At 37.3% G+C, this 17,811-nt stretch overlaps 1 protein-coding gene across 3 annotated transcripts; it reads right to left on the bottom strand.

Moving 5' to 3' along the window:
- Positions 1-4,445: 4,445 nt before the first annotated feature.
- Positions 4,446-16,741, bottom strand: LOC145233275 (uncharacterized). Of its 3 annotated transcripts, none has more exons than XM_080097968.1 (15): positions 16,611-16,741; positions 16,355-16,425; positions 15,353-15,418; positions 14,666-14,804; positions 14,078-14,223; positions 13,328-13,391; positions 12,824-13,050; positions 12,067-12,263; positions 11,623-11,773; positions 11,080-11,129; positions 9,801-9,925; positions 8,663-8,801; positions 8,049-8,176; positions 6,467-7,794; positions 4,446-5,805 (listed from the first exon to the last, which is right to left on the bottom strand). In XM_080097968.1, the coding sequence occupies exons 1-15, from the start codon at positions 16,615-16,617 to the stop codon at positions 5,524-5,526; spliced, it is 3,120 nt and encodes a 1,039-aa protein (XP_079954094.1). In that variant the 5' UTR covers positions 16,618-16,741; the 3' UTR covers positions 4,446-5,523. The 3 variants fall into 3 exon arrangements, with proteins under 3 accessions (XP_079954094.1, XP_079954097.1, XP_079954096.1); XM_080097971.1 differs by having other exon boundaries at positions 4,446-5,802; XM_080097970.1 differs by having other exon boundaries at positions 16,358-16,425.
- Positions 16,742-17,811: the final 1,070 nt, after the last annotated feature.

Raw genomic sequence — 17,811 nt, 5'->3', positions numbered from 1 at the left:
GTTTTCGTTGGTAAACATAAACATATTGCCTGACTTTGAATACCACACTTTAGCTTGACGTCGTTGGTAATTCAAAGCAGCTTATATTACTACGTTACAAGTGTGAGGTATTTAAAAAAATGTAATGTTTTGTCAATACTGGCAAAACGCACGCAAGACATATGTGTGCTTGCTATTTTAAATTTTTGACCTGTTGCCTGTTCTCTGGTGGAAGATTGGTAAAAATCTCTGAACGCTCTCCAACTCGACCACTCGGCTGCACGAGCTTGGAGAGAACGACCGCTGGTGAGTTTTCAGAAGATTTGTCGGGCTTGGAAGCTGCTTGTACAATCTGCGGCATCGGTAGGGTGGAAATGTGGCTGTCGAAATTTCGAAACTTTTCGTACACATCGCCTTGCTCGCACGGAAGATCAGACAGATGAAGACTCCGCTCTGAAGCACTAGAGGAACGTTTCTGATTTGACATCTCAGTGCATTTTAATTTTTCTGGTGACGACCGCGCATATGTGGACGATAGAATAGTGGCGGATTTGGCTGGTGATAAAATCCTTGAATCTTCTCGCCTTGCAATCGCTTAGATCCATGTAAACAGCTTCAGACGATCCGCTTTCCTTCATGATGCTTTTACCAGGCGAAGAACCGGCCCTAGTAGGTGCTTCGCCGCTGTTGTTACTCAGATTGACCACCAGATGGACACCGTCCATAATACGCATATATTCCCAGAATATGGAGATTCGCCGTATGCTAAGCCGGGTAGGGACTTTGGGCGAAGGCCGTTAGAACGGTAGGGCGCAATACCAGGGGACGTTTTTGTTCTACGGTGGTTTCTTCCTGTGGAGAACTAACTTGTTAGTGGTAGAGGTGAGTTATCCACAGTTTCTGTTGTGTTATTCGCCGAGCAGTCGGATACAGACAAGAGTCTGTTAATGCCGTCCATGTTTTTCATGTACTCTTCAGTGTAGGCGCTCTTGGCCAAGTGGCGTACATCCAGCGGGGATAGGCTACTCGAGAGGCGAATACAAAGATCTCTGGTTCTATCTAGCGACGTGACTCTCGGAACAACACTACCACGAGTGGGCGTTGCGCTGAGATAACGCCGTTCGAAAGAAACCCTTCTAGGAATACGTTTTCCGGTGTAGTACGAGAGAACGACTTTGAATTATTGTCCGTTTCGTCACTTGGCGAAGTTTTGGCGTCCGAAATTTCCCGGCTCACACCACGTGATATCGGCCTTGGAGTGGTATGACGTCGGTGATAACGTCTGGTTGCCGTCAGAGGTCCGTAGGCGCCAGCTAAACTGTGGGCTCACTGTGCAGTGTCATATTGATGATGTATAGGGGTCAGGATAACAACTGATGACTTTGCACGCGTGCCCAGGCTCTGAATGGCTGAGGGTATTTCTTATACTACTTTCAAACACCGGTGAACAATATTGTTTAATTGCATTTTAATTGACGCCTTCAACATTTTTTTTTGGTTGGAAAACGGACAAATTAATTATTCGCTTTGTCAACATATGGCGCAACATTTTCAGCCTGAGATAATGGGTTCATATATACAGTTTTACATCAAATCATGTATTTGATATTTTTAATTCAGAAAACAGCACCAAATTGTAAAAGATTTGTACACCAAATAGGTATTTATTATTGTAGCACAAAACTAAAAAATGAACGTTTGTCCAAATATTTCACCAATAACTCTTTAAATCACAAATCAAAACAGGAAAAACCTGGACAAATAATAGCAATATGATATTTCAACATATTGCATAAATACGCACAGAAGGAAGCCAAACAGATTGTGCCCTCATTAAACTGTAATAAATATCCACACCAACACAACCTGCTGACGTAGAGTTTGTTTTTTGAACAGAACATATATGAAGGTCTATTCACAGCAAGAGTTACGTGAACTGACCAACTAGTTGAAATGTATTGAACCAACGCAGGAAGCGGTCAGAATAGAACAACGAATGAGTAGTTTTTAGTTTATTTAGGTATGGTGCAATCCTGTAAAGTGGTTATGAGTTACATCATCATTAGGTGTTTTTAGTCATATTTCAACAGAAGTAATTTGATGAATAAAGGAGTTAATCGGACACGATATTTTGAACTCTAGCCATTTTAAAAATCCTAGATTAGGTCGAATGACAAATTAATTAAGTCATTGAACAAATAAAATAAAAACGGAAGTAGGTGTCAGACGTAGTAATCCAATGCTTTAGGGCGCATGCAACAACTCAATGTACATGGTGACTGGAAACTTTGTGAAGTACGAATTAAGTGTTGTATAGTGCCAGTTAAACGTAATATAATTTTCATTTCCTGTAGAAACCCGATTAGACAAGTCAATTTGGCCTTTTTTGGTTACAACAACTCTGTTTTTAATCTTAGAAGATTATTATATTGATGCTTTGTAGTTTCAATTTGATATTTATTTCACCTGGCATTTTTCGGAGCAAAAACGATGAACGCAACAACGAAACCAAACTTTTCTGATAACCTGACAACAACAGACCCAACAGAATCAAGTGTCATTAAGGCATTTGGATCCGGTCCATACGAGAAAGTCATTTTTCCACCTCTCTTCATGGTGTCACTTTATCTCTTTGTTTGTTCCATCGTCTACCAGCTTCGCACAGGAAAGAGTTCAAAAACAATCAAACTGACCAACATTATACTCTCGACGATCAATGCCACTATTCTTACCAGCGAAATTTGTGTGGCTGTAAACATATACTTTAGTGGTTTAGGCTGGTTTTGGTGTGTGATTTATTTTACACTGCGGCCGATTGTTTTCATCCTGCCCAACTTGCTTCTGTTCGTGACGGTTTGGTTGCGCCAAGCTTCTCTCAACAAGGACATCACCTTTACGAAACCTTGTGTGATGAAAACGATAACTGTGATCAGATATGCATCTCTGATATTGGTTACAGTCAGTCAACTACTCTTCTTAGTCACCACCGTGACAAGAGGGCACGTTGTTTCAACTGGTAAGTTACTTGTCAGTACGTGGACAATGATTGGGATATTTTGATGTTTTTTTCAGGGATAGCATACAATATGTGTCAATTGTTGATCTTGTCTCTTTGCATAGCTCCCCTTACTAGACGAATCGAAAATCCGAATGTTCGAAGGACTGTTGTCCGAATCAGTGTGTGTACGGCCGTGATAGTTTTCTTCCGACTCATTTTAATTCCCCTCTTTACAGTTCAACTCAAAAACTGGGCTTCGTTATCATTTAAAACTCTCCTCTCCAGCGGCATGCAAGTGTTAAGTGTTCTTTGTCTGATCTTGTCATTTCGTGATTATCGCAAACGTCTCTTCCCCCGTCGAAGTGCAATTTTGAAGGTGGCGCCGATAAAAAAGACAGATCCAAGTACATCAATTCCCCTCCAAAATCTAGCAACTTTACCTGCTCCGTGTGAAAATAAAATCGACTCCAGTCAAAGCAGCAGAACTGGTTAATGTCTATCAGTCTGTGAATGACAATCTCAATCCCTGCTTGAATTTGGTTTATCGTTGCATGATAGTTTTGAGCTGTGTTTTTGTGCATATCGTACGTACTTTTTATCTTCTTTTATCGACCGATCGTTTGGTTTTAAAAGTTTTCAAAAAAGATTTTCTTGAATACGCATAAATGTCGGCAGTAATACAAGTAAATACTTGAGCAATACGAGAAAGCAATATTCATTGCCGATTTGCGTTAAAAGATAGTTTGAAGCAAGAAAACAATATTTAATGGAGATTAGCTTCAAAAATAGTCTTGAAAAATAAAGCATGTCCGTTTGTAGGCTACCTGTATTTGGGGCGTTATTTTCATATTTTTATTAAATATGAATTAATTTTGGAAATAAACTTTGCATGTTGTACATATTTTTTTTGCGTTTTGCACGATCGTTGTGTTACGTTTTGGTTTCAGAAAAGATGAATAAATGTCGGCAGTAATACAATTAAGTACATAGGCCTATACTTAAAAAATATTGAATACAGACGCAATTTGCCGGTAATACATAACTTAGTTGTTAAAGCTTATATGTATACCAAGGTTCTCCATCCCGTCTTAAACAGGACTTTAGAACCAGCTCGCACCAAAATCGATAAAGTTCCATTGAAAAACAAACAGACCAAATTTTATGTTCCTGATTCCAAACCGGTTTGCAGGTACCGTAGGGGACAGAAACCAGGTAAATCATATTGAAACTTACACATTCGGTAAAATGCCACCCTAAACGAAACATTTGTCATTTTTTAACTTCAAAACCGTAAAAACGAGATATGCTTTAGACTTTTTTTCATCCAAAACCAAAAAGAAATCCCCAAAAAATTGTTTCCGAATCGTGTTAAAGCTTGTTTGGAGGTCCGGTTGCAGGCAGGAACCAGCAAAACTCAGTTTAAATCTAGAATACTGCGACAAAACCTGCTTGAAAACGGATAACCAACCTCAGTTGTGTGCTTTAATATCAAAACATAATAATTTTGTTCAGTAGCAACGATTAGGCAAATTAAATATCGTATATCTTTTTTGTTAAAATCTTTTTTTGCCAAATTTTTTAAAACCCAAGCAACAACCCGGCGCGACTTGCCACTATGGGTTAAACACATTTGTTGATGGGAATTTTGTTAATAGAATTTTTTTTTTTTGAAAAACAAAAACAAAAATACATTTCGCTATCAGTTTTTATGAAAACGTTAGTAAAAGTCACAGCTAAAGGTAAAAAAGTTGAAGATGCCACAGCAAGCTTTAAAAATATACCACAGGGATCACAAACAGTGTTAGATTGTCGCTGTGACGAAGCTAATATTCCAAAGCCAATCACAGTGCTGCTTTTTGTCAACAGTTAAACCAGGAACATATCGAGAAACCAAAAATCACACGCTTCATACACAAGGTAATACCAAAAGATTTGCTACATTACAAACACCGTTACTTAGCAACTGATGACTATGTTGTTATTTACAGTTAAAAGGTAATTATGTTGTGACAAGTAAAGGCTTGCGGTAAAGTAAAAAAACAAATACGGGCATTGTATCACTGAGTTCTTTATGTGCGGGCAAGAAGGAACATTACTAATTGATTAAATGAGGCTTGGAACTAACAAACAAGTGTTGGTTAAAAACACAAATCAACACAGGAAAAAAATCATGGAACATAAAAAATACAACGCAAAGTATTTCAAGTCGTGACGAAGTTGAAGAAAATTTTTTCCCACATATCCACAACGTGGAGAACCATAAATCCTTGTATAGTCTCATTAGTTATTGACATTGTTTTCTGATATTGCGGAATCAAACGTCGTAAGATGTATGTTTCTTCCTAAATCTGATTTTCAATTTAGTTATAACACGTTGATTGCAATAAAAAGTAAGACATTTGCAGATCCATCAAAATACTTCTTGTACAAAAAGGTTTTGACATCTGTTCACCCTGCAAAACGATACTTTTCAAATTAAAAAATTGATAAATCAAATCCTAAAGGTTCCGTTTTTTTTTCAAATTCCCTGATATACTTTCCAAAGTTTATGGACGTTTGACTTTTCTTGTGTATTTTCGCACAAGCTTGTCGGCGTACGCCTGTTGGTTGTTGCTTAAACCCATGTGCACTTCCTCGTCGTCCAAATCCACGTCATCGACAATCACGTCACGGTTGATAGTGACGTCACGCATAAGGGCTGGCATACGTACACCAGTGTTGGTCTGCAGTTCGCGCAGAAACTCAACGCGACCGGCGTGATCGCGAACAGTGGAAATGGATGAGTGTTCGGTCGACTCATTGTCATCTTCCTTGCGAACTGGCTTCTGCTGTAAGGAACAACAATATGTTTTACAAAAGCTCCAAAGATAACCTATTTGTTACATGTAATAGCGAAACTTACGTAGGGCTACTCTAAAATACGCAATCTACCAAATAAGCTTACAAAAATGTTGACGGTTAGGAAAATTAGAGTGGGGGTGAGGGTTTGTAATAACAATAACATTATAATTCAATCTCATACACCCTTGATTATACACTTTAGAGGGGTCTATTACTACAAATATGTATGTTGATCATGAGGTGTTTGCGACGCACGAACTCAAACTAAAGTGTGGTATTTATAGTCACTTTATGTTCCTTTACAGCGGAATCCGGTTAATCGAGATTAAAGGCTCGGAAATGGTATATATTTGTTTACTTGATACTGTATTGAAATGTACCGTAATGAGTTCACACTGGCAAACTATACCGACCCCCTTATGCATATTGCTGCAAGATTAGCCATACCGAATTAAGCTAACATTTTTTGCGCGGCAATTGGTACACAAGCAAAATTTACACTTATACGTTCGAATTCCAACGCAAGCCAAACTTTAGGCACACACCTTGCCCGTTAAGTTGTGTTACAAGACTGGTCTTAAAAGAAACTTTTTACAAGTATACGATACTTTTAAAAAAATTATGTGGTTGCTACTTTAAATTTCTGACCTGTTGCCTATTATTCTCTGAGGGAAGAGAACGCTCTCTAGCTCTACAACTCGGCTGCCCGAGCTTAGAGCGAACGACCGCTGGTGAGTTATCAGAAGGTTTGTCGGGTTTGGAAGTTGCTTGTACAGTCTGCGGCATCGGTAGGGTGGAAATGTGGCTGTCGAAATTTCGAAACTTTTCGTAAACATCTCCTTGCTCACAGGGAAGATCGGACAGATGAAGACTCCGCTCTGAAGCACAAGAGGAACGCTTCTGATTGGACATCTCACTGAATTTTAACTTTTCTGGAGACGATCGATATGTGGACGATAGAATAGTGGTCGATTTGGCTGGCGATAAAAACCTCGAGTCGTCCCGCCTTACGTCGCTTGCATCTATAGTAACAGCTTCAGACGATCCGCTTTTCTTTAGAATGCTTTTGCCTGGCGAAGAGCCGACCCGAGTGGGTGCTTCGCCGCTGTTGCTACTCAGATTGACCACCAGCCGGACACCGTCCATATTACGCATGTATTCCTCAGAATATGGAGATTCACCGTATGCTAAGGCGGGCAAGGACTTAGGGCGGTCGCCGTTAGAACGGTAGGGCGCAATGCCAGGGGCTGTTTTTGTTCTACGATGGTTTCTTCCAGCGGAGAACTGACTTGTTGGTGGTAGAGGTGAGTTGTCTACAGTTTCTGTTGTTTTATTCACCGAGCGGTCGGATACAGACAAGAGTTTGTTAATGCCGTCCATGTTTTTCATGTACTCTTCAGTGTAGGCGCTCTTCGCCAAGTGGCGTACATCCAGCGGGGATAGACTACTCGACAAACGATTGCAAAGATCTCTGGCTCTATCTAGCGACGTGACTCTCGAAACAACATCACCGCGAGTGGGCGTTGCGCTGAAAGAGCGCCGCTCTTGAGAAACTCTTCTTGGAACATGTTTTTCCGGTGTAGTGCGAGAAAACAACTTCGAATTATTGTCCGTCTCGTCACTTGGCGAAGTTTTGGCGTCCGAACTTTCCCGGCTTACGTCACGTGATATCAGCCTTGGGGTGGTATGACGTCGGCGATGACGCCTAGTTGACGTTAGAGGTCCGTGGTCGCCAGCTGAAGTGTGTGCTCTCGGTGCCGTGTCATATTGATGACGTATGGGGGTAAGGATACGAACTGATGACGTTGCACGCGTGCCGTTACTCTGATTGTCTGAGCGCTGTGGAATGTTTTTTTCATCATTGGGGACCACAGCGTCATTCCGTCCCACTCTATCTAGAAGTGCATTGTATCGTTTTTTCAATATGTCGTAGTCTTTTTCCACCAAAAGCTTATCCATTGTTATTTTCTGTAGCTCTGAAAAAATATGTAAAACGTTTACGATGCTATGACCAAATCACACAGACAAATACAAAAATTGTTAAGTCTGTTTCATTTTATGAATTTTCAAAAGTGTAACCTACACAAAAAATGTACACAATAAAAATACACCAACACCACATCAAAAGGTGCAGGAAACCAAACATTCGTTCATGAAACCAACAAGCCGAGTCTTATGTTAAAAATTTCTCCACTTCGAATTACAAATTTACTCAGCAACAATCTCTCACCTGTCTTCATTTTTGATCTGAGGAATTTATTTTCTTGAGCAACTTTTTGCAGAGAATTTTCGACCGCCCATTTGCCAGTGACGTCATTACGTTCCTTTTTCTTGTATTCCAACAAATCGTTCTCCATTCTGAACGTTGAATAGTTAAAGTTTAAAAAACAATCGATTTATCATGACAATATTTTGTAAACCCAAAAAGTTAGTTTCCATTGCACTGCCCTCGAGAGAGACTGCTCTTAGTTAACATGACAACTGCTTTAACCGGCTATAATCATATTACATTAAGTTTAATCCTAGTAAGTTTTCGTACGTACGCATACAAGTTTGTAAGTAAAAAAATGGGTTTGTGATCCGTGACCGAAAAAATAAAATTTCGCCAACTTTCTAAAAATATAGAACAAAGACTCAATTGTGAACAAAAGTTAACAATGTATAATATAATTCTTCAATTCGCATAAAAAAAATACCTGCGTTAGCCAAAAAAAACTAAAAAGGACGCCCTTCTTAATCACGAAACAAATAAAAATGCCAAACATACAGCTTGTGGCCAAGGCAAAAACAGGAAAAGAAATTTAAGCGAATCATACAGTAACTTCTTCACAAGGGTATACTTACTTTTTGCTTAATTTTTTCATTTTCTCGAACTTGTCGCATAGTTGAAGGACTTCTTTTCGTTTGTAAACATCGTTATTTTCCAAGTCCTCGCAGCGTGAAAGAGATAATCTGCTGGCGTCTTTCGCTTCACAAAGTTTTTCTGTCAAAATTGAGTTTATTAGTAATAAACTTTAACAGATTTTAAAGTTCCAACTGTAAGTAAACTCATGACTGATTTGACCGTTCCAATTGCAATCAAATATTATCTCGACAAAACTTTACCATTTGCTCCAAAAACGTGGCTCGTATTAACGATAAAAGGACTTGTCGTATTGTGCTTAGTCGGTTTCAAACTTTAGTCACTGCTTTTTTGGAAAATATTGTTGAGTTCTGTCCGAAATTGGAAAAAGGTGGACGCCAATTTTTAAACGTCTAGAAACATGCGTTTTCGGACATTAACACTCCAGTGAATTGGTTGAGTTTATTATTTACGGTTTTTAAATCCAGTGATTTGGGTACAAAATCGTTACAAAAGAGTGGTGTATTTGTAATCAACCTGTCACTGGCTTTAAACAGGGATGTCCAACACGTGGCACGGTGCCAAATGTGGCACGCAGAGCATTTGAAAATGTCACACGAGGTTTTGCAAGATTCAGATGGTAACATATTGGGACTTTGGCCACTCAATTAATTTTGTGGTATTTATTGTTCATGGCCTATATAAGCAAAGATTATCGTGCAGTGATCAAGTTACACAACCCAATTATAAAAGTAAAAGATTAGCCCTGTTGCAAACTATTGGTATTTTTGTCGCACAAACAGAAGGTTTCTGGAGTACCATGAAAACGTTTACTCGCATTGGACGACATTGTTTTTAACTATTTTATAGAGTTCTACATATTGGCTAAATATTCGGATAAGACCAAACCGTTTAAAACACGATTATTGGCACGCGAATACATTTTTAAACCAAATTTGGCACGGCTGTACTTTCGAATTGGACACCCCTGGCTTTAAAACTTTAACAGAAACAAAACTGCCAAGATAAATTTTTAAGGGACCATTAAACAAAACCGCTCTGGGGCTTGCATAATTTTGCCTTTTATGTACATTATACCCTACTACCGTATATTTTGTACCAAACCGCAAATGTTATTACCTTCCATTTTGAATATTTTCTCATCTTTTTCAACGAGTAACTTTTCAAGGTCGTTTAATCTTTGTGTCAAGCTCTTAATTTCATCTTCCGCTTCTTTACACCGTTTTTGTTCCTCCATCAATGCACTGAAATCAGATTCTTGGGGTTTGGCGAATGTTTTGAAGTAAAAAAACTACAACACTTTTTGGTACAAAATGGCGGGCTTTAGCCTGGGATACTTTAATGCTCGGTGCTCGGCCGAGCACGCTCAGTGCTTTATGACGTCACAAAAAAATCCCCTTTCTACGTTTTAGCTCTACAAAGCCTCTTACGTCATCGACGGTGTTTTATAAAGCTGTACGTGCCCATAAAGTACGCGTTTTTCCACCATCTAGTGCAGGGGTCACCAAACTTTTTTCACTGCGGGCCGGATAAGTTTAATAATGATTTGCGCGGGCCGCATAGTTTACATGCCTTAGCGCCATCTTTCCAAACTTAACCCGCGAGGCTATTTTTATAGGGGCGCCAAGATATGGTCTTTCTGTAATCCCATTTAAAATCTGGTAAAGCGACTGTTAAACTCATAGTTAGCCCCATCTTGCGAGCAATACTTGTATATTACGTCGCAAGTAACCCAAGAAGGCAATTGTTTGCGCACAATTACCACTTGTAGACTTATTTGTGACATAACAAACTGGCTTTGGATCAATCCTGGGCGTTGTAATCGTATGAAACTTGGTAATATCATTTCTACATGTCGCAACAGAAAAGCTTTCGTACGGAGTAGAATTTTTTTGTAATGTTACAAAGATATCCATACGATTTAGCAAACCAAAAACTGTGGTCGCGGGCCGTAGTTTGGTGACCCCTGATCTAGTGCGTTTAAAAAATCATTCGTTTTTGTTCATAGACACCCTTTAGAACACTAGTTACATATGTTAGCAGGGCATGAATTTGCAAATTTAACGCTCGGGTCAGTTTGTGCAACTGCTCGGCCAAGCCCCGAGCATTAAAAACAGCGATGCTCGGTACCGAGTACTCGGGTTCTGGCTCGGCTCGGCCCATCCCTAGTTCCAACCCACGAAGCTCCCAATCTAATTTTTCGAATACTGTATATGGGTCAGGCGCGCTGCTGCACTGAATAGTGTTAAAACTGAAGACTTGGAATACAAAATTTGCGTGTTATCCCACTGTACACTTAAAGTAAATTTATGGCTTGTGGCCTGCGTTGGCCTGGCATCCGATTGTTACCCAGTTTTTTGACAGATTGAATTATTAAAATGCACAGATTCGTACTTACTGCTTTCCCTTTTCGTGTTCAGCAAAATTTCTGGGTGGACTCCTTGATTCCTAGCAACAAATACAACACATGTGACATTAAGTATTTCAAAATTTAGAGTGATAACTGGTGCATCTGTGACACAGGTCAGGGTTCGGCAAACATAAGGCAAAAGCCAATGTTATTTTAAGAAACTCACGAGATATGGGCTGGAAGTTGGTTTTAAATAAGGAATTATTTACCACTATCAGCAATGGATGTGAGCGCCAACGTAAACCCATGTCGTTTTTATTTGCGATCATAAATTGAACTGTGCATAAAATTGCAAAATCATTTGTCGTTAAAACAGGTTGGGACTGTTGCATTTCACTGAGAGCTAACATCTAAAGTCAATCCCCAGAACCTGGAGTGTTGCCTAAATTTTTTTGGTCTTTGAAGCACAATGTTGAAATTTACACAATATACCAAGCCAGTATTTTTGACAAATAAACGGTTTACCTTGATAAGATAAAAATTACTGTTACCAAAATATTAAAGCAGTGCGTTATGAAAATCTTATGTTACCTTATTCATTTCTTCTGCTAATCGTAGTTGATCCCGAATCCTTTCAAGTTGTTTTTTTAAGAAAAAGTTTTCTTCCTCACTTTGTTTTAGTGCTTGGTCAAGGTGAGGTTCAACTTGTTGGGAATCACTCACAAATCCACTTTTGACTTGCCTGTAAAACAAAAAGTACATTTTAATAGGGAAAAATCGAGATCTACTGAAAATAATTTAAGAAATGCAAGACTAAGACTAAAAAACTTAAGATATGACTGGTTTAGGCCAGGGCTTTGTAACTGAACAGTAATGTGCCCATCTGGACACTCTAAAAACTAAGAAAGTAGTTACATAATTGAATCTTAAAATACTTAAAAGCACCCGACAAGAATGTGTAAAAAGTTGTGTGCCCTTTCCCTAAAACTTACCCCTTGTAAACATGAAGAAATAAACAAACTATTTAAGTCTAACCTGTTAAGTTTAATATTTTCATCCTGCAAAGAAAGCAAAGCATCTTCAAGTTTTTCACATTTCAATTTCCAAACTTCTATATGTGGTGATGTGTGTTCTGTAGGGGAACTGGCATTACTTTTGACATGATAACCATTTTGTTGGCTTTTAAGTCGTTGTATTTCTTTGAGTAAAGCTGTTTCTCGTAGTCTGGCTTCCTAAACGGAACATAAGAGGTGTCATGTTACTTATATGGTTAATTAAGACTACTTTAAGCAAAGTTTACGGTTGCATTTGTACATGCGTAGTTGTTTGTGTATATATAAATGAAAAAACAGAACTATATGAAAAAATGTTTAAAATGTCAATGAAAATATAATATCTACTTGTTAGCATGAGCATTTGCCAAAATGGGAATACAGCATCTAATTTTTATTGATAATTTGAGCTATTATATTTCTATAGTACAGTGGTTCCCCAACAGTGTTACATATAACACAAGTTTACTTAAGATGGTAGGTATGGTAGTGTAACCTATTTTCTGAACAGACGTGATGCATATACAGATTGTCGAAATAGTTTGGGAATCACAATGACAAAAGTCAGTGGTATTTAAAACACAAAATAGTGTTAACTACACTGTTTCCATGCTTACTTACAAACAAAGCATGTTCTTATATATATAAAGCAAGTAAGGGTCCTAATTCGATCTTATTGAGAGTTTTACGAAATGTTGATATGTAAGCATTGAAATTCACATTATTTTTTTCCATTTTACCTGCAGTTCAATTTTAAGTTGTTCTCCAGTCCTTGAAATTTTTTCCAACAAGCCAATAAGTTCATCACTGCTGCTTCCAAAGCTATCCTGGCCACTGCCAGTGCCATTGAGAGCACTGCTGTAAGCCAACCGAGCAAGGACCTCTGACAGACTCATGCATCCACTGGATGGTGCTACTACACTACAATTCTTTGATCCTGGACTTACTGAATTTTTGTCCTCAATATCTGAATCATAAAAATATGATGAATAATTTGCATTGAACCTATGATAACAGTAAACAAACCATTTTCTGAGGTGGTATTTGTAATACATTTGCTGTACCATGTAAAAATTTTGCTTAGCAATTTTGCTTACCACAAAAACATAGTGTGGCTGATTCATACCAAAATCAATGCTATTACTTCTTGGCCAATAATTGGTTTGCCGTTTTTTATTTTGAATAAAAGGCAACCAAACATTTTGTTTACTAAAACTATCTATTTCCTAGCCACAAATGATTACCGTTAAATCGAGGAACCGAATCTTTTATGACATCAGATGATGGCGTTGGAGGCAAAGTAGTCGACTGAAATAAAAAATATGGAACAATTAAAAAAAAAATCTGTGCAAAATTGTTTGTGAAAATTGACATGTTTGTTATGTCTCACAAGACTTTAAAAATCAGAAAGTAAAAACAATATGCAGTAAATAACGAAAGTTAAGGGCAGACATTGAACATTGTCTGGTTAATTGCATTACCATTTTTTTCATGCAATTTTACCATTAAGTGGAAAATTGTCTCAATACTTCATAGCAGTGGTTCTCAAACTTTTTTACCATGCGGCGCATTAAAGAACTAAAATTTCCTTCCGCGGCACACTTCGCAGGGAAACACAACAGAAGTTGATCATAAGCTTATAATTAAGTTAACTTTCAACTTTATTGTGGTGGGTAAGGATGCTTTTTATTACCAATAACAAAATATAGGCTTTAAAACTTTATTATGCGCACCAGTATTTCGCCGTAAAGGCCTAAAACACTAGGGAATGTTTGCACTTCAAAAAAGAAAATATTTCGCGGCACACTTGGAAATCTCTCACGGCCATGGCACACAGTTTGAGAATCACTGCTTTATAGTCTACAATTTATGATTTTGTTAGCATTTAAAAACGACATGTGATTCGCTGGTATACAATTAATCACATTTGTCAGTATTGGAGTCTTAGTTTATGTTTAAAATAAAAAACAAACTGTTAAAAAACTTATACACACCGCAAAACTATCTCTGGTTGCAGATGTCAAAATGCTTTGATTGATGGGTTTTATAGGTGAGAACAGTATTGGTGGTTGAATATCCAATGCAGTTAAAGGCTGAACATCCTCAAATGTGGGTAGAAGATTCCGTATTACTGTGTCATCTACAATTATATATATATATATATATAACCCACTGTGTAAGTTTCTTGTAACTTCTGCTGTTTAAAACAAGGGTTGTAGAACCAAAAATGAAAAAAAATTCGAATCAAAAAATCTCAAGCCAAAGGGTGGTTATCAAATACAGTAAAAGTGACCTTACAGAAAAATCTACACATATATACATACATGCGGTATGTAATTCTGAATATAATGGTATATTGCACACAAATAATAAGTTAAAAGTGCCAGATTGATTTGCTTGCAGAATGCTTTCAAAACCTCAATTATATATAATAAGTGATAAACTAATGTTTGTTGGGAGATTTTAAGCAAGGTATTAAATTTCAGGACACAAATTCAGTGTTTCCAATCACATATTAGTGAAATTGCCTTGCTTTGTGAGCAATGCAGATGCATATAACAATAAAAAGCCTAAATAGTGACCTGTGTTTTTCTTGCTTAATGTGCTGGTTAGCAATGGTGAACCATGTACTTTATTGTCAGGTGTATCACACAGATATCGTGAAGTTGAATTGAGCAAATTTTCAGCAGAGTGTTCTACAGCCTTTTCATTTTTTTCAGTCTGAAATCAAAGCGATAACTTATTTCACACACATAAGTATGAAAAAGTTGTATACTATTTAATTTGATAAATGACAATCAGCTGAAAGTATGTTTAAATTCCAATCAATACTCAAATACCAATGAATGGTATGGTGGTAAGTTGTAGGGTTTGTAAGTTAAACTCAGCAACTGTTTACTAGTCAACACTGTTCAAATTAAGTTGGCGTTTGGTAAATAACAGTAACTAGGAGACAGCCAAGAAACAAAGCATTCCACACAACAGCCATTGTCTCAGAAGATAACACAATGCACCAGTAACCACGTTATTAAAAAGGAGCTTTTTGTAACTTAACTCCTAGCTGAGAACAATGGCAAAGCACTGGCTGCAAAGCATTTTAAATATATAACATCTCAAACTCAAACAGTATGGTAAACTGATATTTGACAGACAACAACATATAAATATATATATGCATATGTACAGTTTACCACTCACATAAGTGAACAGTTCATAAACATGTACCATATTGGGCCCAAAAAGTAAAATCGCTACACAAAAATACTTGCCAATAAAAATATTTCCTTGGTACTCTTTCTGATGTGATCAAAGCATTCTAACTGGTGCTGCAATGACTGCAAAGCAAGAACATTTTGGTCAGAACTATAGCATCAACATGTACATTCACAGCAGATCATAAACACAGCATATAAAACTGATATTTGTGCCAACATATTTTAGTAACATTCTAGCCATTAGTCTGTCAATACTGTCAAATCAATTTTATCTGATACTGGCCCAAGTGTATATCAAAATGATAGCGGTTTAAACTACAACTGTAGTGGTTTTCAAAACATACAACCTGACATCTTCTTACAAAATCTGTCAGTCAAAAAGAAGTGTTTTCATTTGGTCAAGTGGACTCCGGCATAGTGAATAGAAAATGCCTTATCTTTGTTTGGCCAGGAGAGCCCGAAAAAGCCAATGTTTAGAGAGTACCCACAGAACCGTGACATATGAATAGGTTGAAGTGAGTTTAACTAAGACACACACCTTTGTGTGGATTAACATCATGAAGTGGGAGTTGTCATAAATAATTTATGGTCAAGCGAAGGGAAAGAGTTTCACAAATTAAAAGTTTTTCAATAAAAGTACGAACAAGTGCGTTACTTAAACAAACTGTTGTAAGCACCCTTTTATCCAAAGTTAAAACAGTTTAGGGTCACTTGTGTAGAAACAAACCCAGTTTTAATTGAACAAAACAATAAAGCAGGCACAACTATACATTTTTTTATTATTTGCCTGAAAAGTTCCTGGAGTATGCAATTAGGATAACAGCAATCCAATTTACCAACCAAAATAATCAAATTCCTTTTTCAGTTTATCTAAAAAGAGGAAACCAATTTTTCAATCTAGCTTTACATTAATTCATTACAATGCCAAAATTTAAACTGATTTGGCGCTAATTCATGTTTGAACAAAAATCCAAAACTGTTGATGGCCCACTTGAGTGGTGCCCAATTTATAACATTCCACATCCTCATACTGAAGAAGTGGTCCCAACATACAACTACCTTGATAGCTGCTTGGGTTGTTGAATGGTGCTTCATAGCAGTTTCAATAAAACTTGAGTTGTTGGTTTCTGTGCACAAAGAGTCAAGTGGATTAGCTACAAAGCACTTGAACAGGTGGATTTATAGCCTGTTGTGTATCATATACCACCTAACAGTGTTCGATACTTAAAAATTACCAATGTGTATTTTGTTTAATCTATTGAGACAACATTTGTGACAAATTAAAAATTAATAAAAGATAACATGTTCTTACCATCCATTTTTAAACATCAAAGGAAGCATGTGATTTAGATAATCAATAATACAGAATCCATTTGAACTAAATTTGACATGTCAATCTTTTTTTACAACCTAAAAATATCAACCTAAAACATTTCCTAAAAATAAACCTAAAAACATGTATATAAAGGGTTAAAACAAAATTAGGCTAATGTACTGATAAATAAGCAACAATGGCCCTAAAACCTATCCTTCTGCCAACCTACTACACATAGCAAACTATTTGCCTGTATCACATTTATACAAGCAGTTTATGTGTGATGATACATTTTAACCATTCTTTCATTTTTAAGCACACCTATAAAAAATGTAGTACATGCAAGAGTTCACTGTAATAATATCAGTCTGTGGGACATGGAACCTGCAAGTATTCTTTCCACACAAATTTTGTTTGACTGTACGCAAAAAACAATCACCCAAGACAAATATTGTTCCTGCCTTGACCTCTTTATCACTTGCTTTGCACCCACTGAAATTGGACACAGACCTAAGGGATATGGACATGGGACATGTTGGCTTTTCATGTCCAAAGCCACTGCTTTATTGCAGACTGGTTTAAAAAGCACTTAGTTTATTAGCACATTGTATGTTAACAGTCAATCCAATGGCAGACACAAATCACATCGAAACTTTACTACATTATATCCAATGGTTGCAATTAAACTAGTCCACGAAAGCTAACACACTCAAACCAATCTATGCAGAAATTCAAGTTTAGTAAAACCATGTTTTGTCATTTTCTAAATGAAACTATTGTCCATAAAAAAATCTCTACATTTGCGTTACGTATGTCACGATTGTTAGCAACAAAAAGCATAAAGCTTTCATATAAAAGTGGTGTTCAATGATTTGTTCGTTTATTTCACCGTTCACTTTCAGCTGTCTTGCTTTTGTATTATAAAATTCTTTTATTACAGCCTAAAATCCTAAAAAAACTGCTCATTTTGAAGCTTTTATGTGAAATTCTGACAACAAGTTACAGGCCGCCCAATCTCAACATCACTTTATCCTCTATGGACCCCGTAATATGAAACTCTTACTTCAATAGTAACACAGTAACGCGAACGAGACAGGTTGTTTTCAAAGAAGCTTATCAGAGCATAACCGAAAAGCACATGTGCTCGTGAAATCACTCAAGCAAATCGCTTTTAAAATGGAGGCGGCTTTGATGACGT

This window comes from Phallusia mammillata, chromosome 6 (genome assembly GCF_965637545.1).
Source record: "Phallusia mammillata chromosome 6, kaPhaMamm4.hap1.1, whole genome shotgun sequence".
NCBI classification, from domain to species: domain Eukaryota; kingdom Metazoa; phylum Chordata; class Ascidiacea; order Phlebobranchia; family Ascidiidae; genus Phallusia; species Phallusia mammillata.
Note: the sequence above shows the minus strand (reverse complement) of the source record. Positions and strands in the feature narration are given on the sequence as shown.

Coding starts and splice junctions, on each gene's coding strand:
- LOC145233275 (XM_080097968.1), bottom strand. Junction 11,130..11,622: donor TAGCAGAAGAAATGAATAAG/GTAACATAAGAT, acceptor ATTTGTTGCTAG/GAATCAAGGAGTCCACCCAG. Junction 9,926..11,079: donor GAACACGAAAAGGGAAAGCA/GTAAGTACGAAT, acceptor ATCTGATTTCAG/TGCATTGATGGAGGAACAAA.